This window comes from Dipodomys merriami, unplaced genomic scaffold (assembly GCF_024711535.1).
Source record: "Dipodomys merriami isolate MVZ:Mamm:240054 unplaced genomic scaffold, mDipMer1.0.p SCAF_3, whole genome shotgun sequence".
NCBI lineage: Eukaryota > Metazoa > Chordata > Mammalia > Rodentia > Heteromyidae > Dipodomys > Dipodomys merriami.
In genome coordinates, this window is record NW_027204492.1 from 73512768 (window position 1) to 73524784 (window position 12017).

The window sequence follows — 12017 nt, forward strand, 5'->3', positions numbered from 1 at the left end:
TCAGATCTTAGCCTCCTGAGTAGCTAGGATTACAAGCATGAGCCTCCAATGCCCGGTGGCTCAGAAGACTGCTCTTCTGACAAATATATATTCAAATATTTAATGATAATATCTCAGAAAACCCCAACTAGCTCCAGTGATTCTGGAAACAATTAAAATAGACCATTTTGATTATCTGAATGAGAACAGTTAGGCAACACAGAAGCAACTATATTCTGAAGAGAGAAAGAGAGGAAGAGCGTTGGGAATCATCCAAGTGGGAACAGGACAACAAGAAAGCACAAAGAGACCAAAGAAACAGAAAAGCTGCATACAGTTCTAAGTCCATGCCTGTCTTCCTGAGAGGGGAAAAGGAGGCTGACGTTGCCATTACAAGGTAAGATGGATGACCCCAGCAACAGACTGGCAATTCTAGCTACACAGCAAGCCTATACCTCTCATACTTTAAAAACAAATTGTTACTATAAAGGTGATGTACCTAGCAGTTGCAGTTACATAAGTCAGATAATGAGTATATTTCTTTTTGGACAAGGTCACTCCTTCCCTCACTCTCTCATACGATTTTAGTCTACCATGGCACTGGTGAGGCAATGAATGCTCCACTCTGGAAGGCTAGCCTTAGTGAAGACATTCTGCCACTCCCTTTATTTCCGGGGGATTAACTGAGAGTAGGTCTCTGGATGGAAACAGAGATGCTCTGGGAATCTATAACAATAAACCTCATGACTCTGGGAGACTTGGGACTCCCTAGCCACTAATCTGTGTGAGAGATGGCCATGATAGTGGGTCCAGGAGAAAGTGGGTCCCACAGAGAAGTTTCAGCATCAGGCCACTGTGGCAGCAGTGAAGGGCACTTAGTGGTCAGAGGTCACACCCTTCTTGGCCAAAAGCAACTCCCGTTACAAAAAGTAAAAAATAAAAATAAAGCAACTCTCATTTTTTGATTCAGGCAGAAGCAAAGACCAATCCTCTGCTGGGCTTTGTCATCACTCTCCAGGGCCTGCCTCCTGGGTGCATGTGAGCCAGGGACCTGCCCCCAGACCTTCTGAATTCCACTATCGCCATAGCCTCCTCTTCTCCACAGGCAGGAAGACTGAGCATCTGTTCTGTAACTATGGAGACTGTAAGCACAGAGACCAGCAGGCAAATGATTTGTCACTCAGTTCTCCATCAGCCAGTACACAACTCCCTGCTGCCTCTGCTCTCCCAAGTTAGATGCCTTTTAGTATTACCTTGGGCTCAAATGCTTGATAGCCTTTAAGACAGAAGCCAGGAAATGTGTTGAATAAATGGGAGCCTAGCCATCCCCTAGGCTGTAAAAGTCCCTTTAACCAACAGCTGTTACCAGGACATAAGGAGTCATGCCATTTGCAGGAAAGGGATGGAACTGCAGATCAAAAGACAAATATGACCTGTGTTGATTTACATGTAGCATTAGAACTAAAATGCTACCAGTGATGATGCTATCCCTACAATGATGATAGTGGTGGTGATGATGATGATGATGATGATGATGATGATGATGATGATGATGATGATGATGATGAAGAAGATGACTAGACATGAGTATAATTGGAGCCTGTCAACGGGCATCAAGAGGAGTAAGGAGAAGGAAGGAGATGGTACTTGGTGGGGTGACGATGAATCAAGGATGATAGAAGACCTTTTGTGAAGGTAGTCAGATGAAACTCACCAAATGCTGTCTGAAAACTAGGGGAGGGGAATCAAGTGTTTCATGGAATATAATAACTTGTTTTAAGTCTATTATATTGTATACATCTATAGAATCACTACAATGAAATACCCATGTAGTATTAATAAATGTTAATATGCTCACCCTATAATCCTAGGAGTGATGTGCAATATTAGGAACCCAGTTTGAATCTAAACTAGGCAGAAAATCCAGGAGGTTTTTATCTCCAATTAAGCAGCAAAGAGTCAGAAGTGGAGTTGTGGCTAAAATAGTAGAAAAGCATCTGTTAATGAAAAAGTGGGATGACAACTCAAGACCCACATTTCAAGCCCCAGTACCAGCACACACACTCAAAGGATGAAAAAATACCTACTCACCACCCCACACACATATGCACACACAACAAAGATCAAAGAGAAAAGGAGCAAACAATTGTAAGAAAATGCTACATACTTGTGAAACTAAATAATATGTAGGAGGTAATTGCAATATCCTTTCAACTATACTTGGAGGCTAGAAATTTTAGAAAGTAATCTCCGAGGTAAAGTAGAGTAATATTATCACCACACTTTGAAAAATCTAGGACAAATGAAATGCTCTAGAAATATAACAACAAAATTGATGTACTTAGGAAGAATGAACTTAAATTATTTCGTAATAGAGCTATAGCAGTAGAAAAACTCTCTGTTGTTGTGGTATGTGTGCTGTGGACATTAGAGCTGGAATGAAATTTAGGGCCTCCTGTGCATGACGAAGCACTCTAACATACAGCATACTCACAGTCCCTTAATAAATTTAACCAACAAATGACACATTTCCTCAGTGAATTCTGAAGACATCCCCCAAACAAATAACTTCTCTGAATCCTACAGAAGATAGAAAAGAAAACATCCTCAATATATGGTATGTAGTGGGAAGAACAATGATACCAAATCATGTTCAGGATACTTTAAGAGAGGAATATCTCTGATCAGTTTGTTAAAAGTCATTAATACATATATATATAGAGAGAGATGTGCTTGTGTGTGTGTGCATATATACGCATATATACATATATATATGTATATCTCAAACAATAGTTCCTGGGGTGGTATTAAAAGGGTACTGCTATAGACCCACCACCAACATCTATTCAGCATTTAAATTCCTTATGTCTTCTGACTAGGAACCTCTTTGCTCAACCGTTCAGCCCTGGACAACACGGGATTGGTTTCCTTCTTGGGACTTCTGAAGGTTCAGGGCACTGTGGACCAGGGCTGCCAACGTTGGGTTTTAGACTCTGAGTGATGGTTAGCAGGACTTGTACCCTCTAGGGCCACCAGACCTCCATTCCCATTACGGATATTAGAACAGTGCACCCTGGAATAGCAGCACAGGGAGGGCTCCCAGGGCTAAGCTGAAGGCCACAACTTACAGAATGGACGACTTCGAGCAGGTAGCTTTGTTTTCCTCTCAGAAGAGGACATGGATAATGAGGAAATGTGGATGGGAAAAGGAGTTCTTGGAGGTGGAGGACAGATGGGCCTGATGTGGATGGAAGTCAACCAGGAATGCGTGACAGCAAAGACTAGAATATGTGAGTGTCACTTACTAGGACAATTTCCTACTGGGAATAGGGCCTCACAGATGCCAGAGGGAAGCCAGCAATGCGCTGGGCCTTTGGGTAGTCTGGGAGAATTGGTCTGACTCATTGTTGTTGACCGGCTTGCTGGCTTCAAGGACACTTGGGCACTAGCTGGACTCAGGAGCACATCATGTTTTGTGCCAGCACAGTAAAAGATCACGTTGGGAAATGAAGTCCAGGGAGCCCTGGCAGCTGGTCCAGGTGGGACTTTGGGGCTCTACGGTACCTTGCACTGAGGGCAGGCAAGGCACATCGCCAAGTCAACCTCACTGTGTGCTCACTCTGAGCCAAATAGTAGGAGGCAAGGCAGGATCCGAGCTGTATAGGGCAGTCCCATTTTCTTTGGCAGCCACTTGGGAATATTATCCCACGTGTGCCAATTGAAATATAAAATGTGTGACTTTAAATCTAAAATACTGTTGATGTTGATATGATGATAAGGACCTTGGTGACAATTATGTCTTTTGAAAAAGTTAAATTTCTGGGCGCACGTGGCTCACGCCTGTAACCTAGCTACTCAAGAGGCTGAGATCTGAGGATCACGGTTCAAAGCTAGCCCAGACAGGAAGGTCCATGAGACTCTTATCTCCAATTAATCACCAGAAATCCGCAAGTGGCCCTGTCGCTCAAGTGGTGGAGTGCTTGCCTTGAACTGTAGAGCTGAGGGACAGTGCCCGGGCCCAGAATTCAAGTCCCATGACCAACAAAAAAAATTAAGTTGTTGTACAAAGAGGTTAAAATTACATACTTCAGGCCTAATATTTGATAAGGGAGTCAAAAATGCAGGATGGAATAAAGACAGCCTCTTCAACAAATGGTGCTGGCAGAATTGACTATACACATGTACTGTTCACAATAGCCAGGATATGGAAACAGCCCATTTGTCCCACCACAGACGAATCGATCCAAAAATTGTGGTATCTATACACAACAGAATATTGTGCAGCCATTAGAAAGGACAAAACGATAGCATTTGAAGGAAAATGGATGGAACTAGAAGAAATCATGTTGAGTGAAGTAAGCCAAGAGCAAAGAGAAAAACGGCACATGGACCCTGATAAGTGGGTGCTAAATCCAAAATGTAAGGTGATACGACAAAGCTAACAAGACTTGAGAAACAAAGGACTTCCACTCATCTGGTCGAATCACTACTAAATAACCCCATGCTGCTGATCACATATATGGTATATATGTGCACATTGGAGGGAAACTAGGAGGAGTACACAGAACTAAAGGGAATCAGGGGAAAACATACAACAGTGGGACCCATCAGCTGCACTGGACATTGATCAAAACGAACCAAGCAACTCAATGGCAGCGATGAGAGGGAGGGAATGAGTGGCAAGGAGGGGACAGCTGACACTATGCAAAAGGAAAGGGACGTACACATCACCCAATGTGGAAGAAATAACAGTATTGTCAAAGCCCATAGAACTCATAAACTTTATAGACCACGATAGACAATTTGCCCCATGAAAGTTAGAATGTGCTTGTGAATTTATCTAAGCATCACTATCCCACAATACTGTGAAATTTGTGGAAATTATGTAATCACTTAATCACAATAAAGAATTTGCAGGAAAAAAAAAACACAAAAAAACCTGAAGCTAGATCCTTATATATCATTCTCACCAGAATCAAAACCAAATGGATGAATGGCTTTAAGATAAGGCCAGATACCAGGAAAGTATTACAAGAAGGGGTAGGGGAAATACTAGAGCTCCTAGGCATGGGTTGAACCTTCCTAAGTAAGGACCCAGAATCACAAAAATTCAAAGAAAGACTAGATGAATGGCAATGCATCAAACTGAAGAGTTTCTGCACAGCAAAGGACGTAGCTAGGAAGATAAATAGAAAGCCCACAGAATGGCAGATTTTTACTAACTATGAATCAGACAAGGGCCTCGTATCTAAAATATACTTAGAGTTCAAAAAATTAACCCACTCAACATAAGCCCTCAAGGAAACAACAATCCAATTTATAAATGGGCTAAAGATTAAAAGAGAAACTTCTCAGAAGCAGCAGCAATAATGACCAATAGGCAAATGAAGAAATGTTCAATATCTCTGGTCATACAAGAAATGCAAATCAAAACAACATTGAAATTCCACCTCACCCCAGTTAGAATGGCCAACATCAAGAAAACTAACAATAACAGATGTTGGCGGGGATGTGGCCTAAAGGGAATGCTACTACACTGTTAGAGGGAATGTAAGCTTGTTCAACCACTCTGGAAAGCAGTGTGGAGTTTCCTCAAAAGGCTATAAACATAAAGCTTCCCTATAACCCAGCGATTCCATGTCTGGGAATTTATCCAATAAAACACAAACAGGACCACACCACAGCTACCAGCACAACAATGTTCACTGCAGCATTAATTACCATAGCCAAGATATGGAATCAACCCAAATGCAGATGAAACTGTGGTATATATACACAATGGAATTCTATGCTTCCATCAGAAAGAATGATATTGTACCATTTGAAAGGAAATGGAAAGACTTGGGGAAAAAATATATTAAACAAACTAAGCCAGACCCAAAGAAACACAGGTTGCATGGTTTCACTTATTTGTTGTAACTAGACTGTGCTTATAAATCTACAAGCATAAGCAGACTGGATATTAAAAGACAAATACACTTGGATGTGATAAATTATACAGACTCTAGACATTCACACAATGAGACCAAACGTGGATATTCTTATGAGAGGTTGACGAGGCTCAAGCACTATGTGAATGTGATCATATAAAATGATGTTTATTGAAATGGATGCCAACAAATAGAAACAAGAGGTTTTTTGGTTATTTGGCTTTTGGTTTTAGTTTTAGTTTTTTTTTCCCTCCTTTATCACTGTTTTTGTTTTCTGTACCTTTTGTCTTGTATGTAAGTTTATGTTTTGGGGGAGGATAAGGGGGAAACACAGAAATGATGAGACAGTGTCAACAAAAGCAGTAGTGATACTCTCTAGTCCCTATGTTGAAAATGATCTATATAACTTTTTTTCTTTTTTGGTCAGTCGTGGGGCTTGAACTCGGGGCATGGGCACTATGCGTCAGCTCTTCAGCTCAAGACAAGCGCTCTACCACTTGAGGCCCAGAGCCACTTCCGTTTTTCTGGTGACTAATTGGAGATAAGAGTCTCATGGACTTTCCTTCCGAGCTGGCTTCGAAACGCAATCGTCAGATCTCAGCCTCCCAAGTAGCTAGGATTACAGGCGTGAGCCACCGGCGCTCGGCGATCTATACAACTTTTGAGAGTGGGGTCTGGAGGGGAAAACTGGGAGAAAATAAGGGAAGAAGAAGTGGCAGTCAGTTTTCAAAAAAATAAAATGTAGCTGGGCACTGGCTTGAGCTTCACATCCACCATACACTGAATACTTGAAAACCTCCAAGCATATGGAGATGGCAAGATGGCAGTGACGGGGTCAAATGCTGTCTTCCCCATAGCAAGTCTACTCTATGTAGTCTCTTTCCACGCCGTAATTTCCCCTCTTTTGTGTGCCGATCCTGGGGCTTGAACTCAAGGCCTGTGTGCTGTCCCTGAGCTTTTGTACTCAAGCCTAGCGCTCTACCACTTGAGCCACAGCCAGCATCACTTCAGGCCATTTGGCAATTAATTGGACATAAGAGTCTTACAGATTTTCCTGCCGAGGCTGACTTCAGACTGTGATCCTCAGATCTCAGACACCTAAGTAGCTAAGAGAAAAGGTGTGAGCCACCAGCACTCGGCACAGCATTTTTTCTAATAAGCTTTTCCATCACAAAAAGAAAGAAAGGAAAATACCCTGAGCAAGGTGTGATTATTCCTGTTTTACTCAGCAACGTGAAGCTTAGGAGGGGTAAAGCTCTCATTTTAAGCTAAGGACCCAAATTGGAGGAAAGTGGCAGTGGCCGCAGAGGTGGTAGAAGAGGGGGGCTGGAGTGGATGAGCCCTTTGACCACTAGACTCCACCCTCAACCTTTGGCTTGATGACTGGATGTAATCACATTCCTTATTGGCTTTGGGTTACATGAGTGCAAGAAGCACTGTGACTGGTGGAGTGTGGGCCAATGGAAAGGCCGTACAGTGTCCTCGAGGCGGCAATCCTCGCGATATTTGACTCAGACACTTGCGGCTCCCGTTGTGACGGTAACTATGCAGACTGCACTACTAGTGGGGTGACCAGGCCAACGGTCTCCCCACAAGCTGGACTTGGGACATGAACTCTCACCGCGAGATGTTCGGTCGGGGACGTGGACGTGGCCCGGAGGGCGGGAAGCGTTCCGGTGTCTACAGGATCGGCCGCAGAGCCATCATGGCGTCCGGCCTCACCCGTGAGTCGGGGCTTCCACAGATAACCAGAGGCCTCATCCGTGACCCGGAACCACCGCAGGTAGACAGAGGCCTTCCACGCATAGATGGAGGCCTCCCACAGATAGGCCTCCCTGGGCCCCAAGTCTCCGACTACAATTCAGAGTCTGAATTAGAAGTGATATTCTCAGGAGGAGTTGAATTTCAGGGTGGCAGAGATTCTAGCTCCTTCGCAGAAGACAGGGGGGGTGCTAAGTCCCCACTGTTCAATTTCAGTGCCGAGGACACCGGCAAGCAGCACCCTGCCTTCCAGGTGGCCGGAAGCCAACTCAGATTCCCCACGTGGGAAAGCGTCTCTGCCATCCTGTCTGCCTCTTGGGCAGAAGCAGCCCCACCCCATAGGGGAAGAGGCACACTAGTTCCCAGGGAGAGAACCACGATGGTCCCTAGCCATGTGGGTGCAGAGCAGGCCTCTGCCACCCTTCCACAGCCCAGTAGGCCCAAGACTCCCAGGGCCTGGAGGGAGAGGGAGAGAGGAAGGGAAGTTAGCAGGATGTTCAGTCAGAAAGACCAGTGGTCCTCCTCTGACACTGATACTTCAGAGGAATTTAGTAGGAGGCCACGGACCAGGCGGTCCCGTAGAATGAATCATAGAAGCCAGGTCTATTCTGATAGCCCCAAAGAATCAGAAAGCACAACCGGAAGTTCTTGTGACGAGAATGAAGCTATTTTCTATCCTGTGCCTGGCGATTTCCTACCCTCTTCGCCCCAGAAAGTAAAGACAATCAAAGAAAAGCAGAGAGGGCTAGAAGAAACTTCCTGTAGGATAAAACAAAATGTGATCAGGGAATTCTCAGGAGCTGCTGCTGTTGTTGTTGCTGCTGCTGCTGCTGCTGCTACTGCAGGTGGCATGCTCAGGGGCAACCCTACAAAGAAGATGACTATGGAGAAGAAAATTCCAGAGGGTCCTTTAAGAGTTACACTGGGAAGAAACACCCCTTCTTGGAGGCAGATAAGGAAGACACCTCCCCCAGAAGCAGCTGCATTACCCCCGATCTTGGGTATTCCTCCATCTGGGGGTTCCAAGGCACCCTCTACTCTGCATCCTGGACCGAAGCGATACAAGCAAGGCAACACTTTGAAGAAATGTGGGGCTTGGAAGAGAAGGAAGTCCTGCCCAGTGGCTAGAGAAGATGATGAGGCAAATAGAGGTCCTGGTCTGCTGGTTCAGGTGAGTAAACCATCTTCCCCCTCCTCTCACTGTGCATTTCCCTCCACCAGTGCACTCATCTTTGCCTATGTTCCCTCTGCTTTTTTTTTTTTTTTTTTTTTTTTTTTTGCCAGTCCTGGGGATTGAACTCAGGGCCTGGGCACTCCCCCTGATCTTCTTTTCCTCAAGGCTACTACTCTACCACTTGAGCCACAGCACCACTTCTGGCCCTTTCTGTTTACGTGGTACTGTGGAGTCAAGCTCAGGGCTTCATTCATGCTAGGCAAGCACTCTACCACTAAGCCACATTCCCAGCCCTCCCTCTGCTTTTTGTTCAGGGACGGTTACTGGTGGCCCATAGTCATTAGGATGCCCAATCCAGCGTCCTTGTATGAAGAGTTTGCCAGGCTCTTCATTTTCTGCCTTTCCAGACAGGGGTTGGGGTGGAAGCAGGGCTGGCTGCTCATTTGAGTCTGGAGTCTACTTACAGTTTGGGCTGTGCAGCTTCAGTATCTCCCATCTGCCTCCCCATTCCTTCCTCCCAACTCTTCTGCAAGCCTTCCTGGAACAAGTCTTGGATTTTTTCATACTCCATGTACTTCCTTGATCAGCTCTGCCTCCTGGCCTGAGGCTGACAGAGGCAGAAAGTACAATGAAACGAGCCCCTCAGAATTGGATGGAACTGCATGCAGACCACCATATTAAATGACTAAGCTAAACTCAGAAAGACAAATACTCTATGATTCCTTGGGTGTGCAGAAGGTACCTATAAAGAAAGTAAATGGACATGACCACAAATGTGGGAGCCTTTGATGCATCTGGTGAGAGGTGAAAAAGGAAGAAAAGAGGACAGGAGGATGGGGAGAATGTGATGGAATTACTTTGTAGCCAGAATGAATGTGATAGTGAAAATCATTTAATAATTACAGGACAGGTTTTGAAAAGGTCATGGAAGGAGCAGGGATATGACAGGTATAAGAAAGTATGATTGTAGCACATTAAATTATAGAAATATCAAATGAGATAATAAAAAGTAAGCAAAAGAAAAGGTTTTTTAAAAAAATGGGAAAAAGAAATGAGAATCTCATCTCCCCTCTTTATCCATGCTCATCCCAGATCCTAATGTTTCATGTTTAGTGAATCATTTTTCTGTTAGCTTCCAAAATGCAGGCCAGATCTACCTAACTTCTGCAAGCATGGGGGAGAATTCAACAATGTTGAACACCATATTGGAGACTCACATGATGAAATGGATTTGCAGCCCTTTCCACAGATACAGGGGGACATCATGCCCAAAGGCCGTGCAAATTCAGGTGAGCCTTAGGGGTATGAGAACAGTAGAGTGGATGGCATGTAGAAGAGGAAGAAACAGTCTCGGGCTACCTTCTAGGTTGCCCTCTCTAGGGAGTAATGCTCCCAACAGAACACAGGAAGTAGGCAGGGCCGGCCTCAGGCAACCACATTGTTTTGCAAGTGCAGATTGTACAGAGGAGTGTTTGAACAACAGTGTTCAGACCCCAGAGCAGAAGTAGACTTTCAGCATAACAGTCTTTCCTAGCATCCAAAGAACAGCCAAAGTCCCATGGGTACACAATGGTAGCTGGAGTGACATTTGGGGACAAGGGAAGGCATGCCCAGATAGGGGTGGGAATTGCTGAGCAGAGCAGTTCCAAGTTTCTGCCCACAGAGAGATATGTGCCAGACCGTCCCACGTCACAGGGAAGGTAGAAAGCTAGATTTTTGTGTCTTTTTCAGATGACCAGGAACCACCTATGTATTACCGTGATACAGAAATGCCACAACAATCATCTGGAGAACAAGGCTGTTCCCGGGTAATGCCTTTAGTCCTTATGAATGCTGTTCCTGGCTATATGGTCAGCTTTATGTCTGGGTCAAATTGTTTTACATGCAGTTTCCCATCACACACTCCATGGGGAAAGAAAACATTCTCTCTATTGAAGGTTCTGTGTGGATTATGCCACAGTGCTATGGGACATGGGGAGTCTCTAAAGCATAGGGACAGGTGAGGGGATGATGAGAGGAGGCTAGCACATTAACCCTCATTTCTGTTTCTCTTTTCTCCTGGCCTAGTGTCTGATGGTACACAGTGATATAGAGAAACTCAAGGAACAACTAGGTATGATGGCTTCTGGGCCAGAGGCAAGGGTGGGAGTAGAAAGACTTGGGTGTTTGGGAGCAAGTAACTGGGGCATACTCATGGCAGCTGCAGGCAGCATTAGGGGGCAAAACATTCCCCTGGGAGGAGAAATCAGGCAGGCCAACCCTTCAGCCTTCTTTGAATTGACTGCTGAAGCATGCTCAAATGGCAGTGTATTGTCTAAATGTGGCATAGTCTCTGCCAGCCAGTACCAGATATCCCCCCCCCAGAGCTTTAAAGATATCTCCTTTATTTTCCCTGTAAATGCTAGTTTGTGTGGATTGTCTAGTATGTGTAGTCCTGTTTGTTTTTTTTAACAAGTCATGTTTCTGCCATGACCCACTCTTAAGAACTACTCGGTTCAAGTTGTTCCGATGCCAGAGACATTTGCACATTGAATTCAGGTGATGGCTGGTCAATAGCAGAGCTGTTTAACACAAGCTAGAGGGAGTCAATTTGCAGTGTTGTAGGTTCTCTGGTGGAGGGGCAGTGGAGGAGCAGGAGGGATTCCTGCATCCCCATGCCTGGAGTACCCATTGTGCTTTTCTATTTCAGCAGCCATTCAGTCCCTCACTGAAAAGTTCCAGTCCCTTGGAAGTAAGTGTGTGTTTTATGTAATACCTCACAATTCAGATGGCTAATGAAGGCCACTAACTGGTCCTGATTCTGCTCTGCTTGACAGTTTGAATCCAGTATCTTCATACACAACAATCATTCAGTGCTTGGAACCCAGAAAGTGTTGCTGAACGGCTTCAGAACAGTTCTTCTACACCCAGTACCTCTCCTTGGTTCCCTGCCCCCCCTCCTCCCACCCCTCCCTCGCCTTCCCCCCATCCCCCCTCCCGCCGCACGCACCTTGCCCCATCCAGTTGAAGCAGTTTCAAATAAAGTGCATCTAATGTTCTGCGGTCTGCCATCTTCCTGTCTGGAGTGGAGGTCATGGGAACAGTAAAAGGGTGGGGGTGGACATGTCTCACAGCCGTGAAAGGACAGTACCACTGGCATCATTATGTAGGCTTTCCTCCTGAGTGATGTCCAG

At 45.0% G+C, this 12017-nt stretch overlaps 2 protein-coding genes across 2 annotated transcripts in view; one reads left to right on the forward strand and one right to left on the reverse strand.

Annotated features, from left to right (window-relative positions):
• LOC138839562 (leucine-rich repeat and IQ domain-containing protein 1-like) overlaps positions 1–12017 on the reverse strand; it is a 36743-nt gene that overhangs the window by 16750 nt on the left and 7976 nt on the right. The gene's annotated exons all lie outside the window — the stretch shown is intronic.
• On the forward strand, positions 7519–11862 carry LOC138839259 (uncharacterized protein CXorf49-like). Its single transcript, XM_070038843.1, has 6 exons — positions 7519–8841; positions 9977–10133; positions 10576–10652; positions 10912–10957; positions 11534–11575; positions 11661–11862. The coding sequence occupies exons 1-6, from the start codon at positions 7519–7521 to the stop codon at positions 11663–11665; spliced, it is 1650 nt and encodes a 549-aa protein (XP_069894944.1). The 3' UTR covers positions 11666–11862.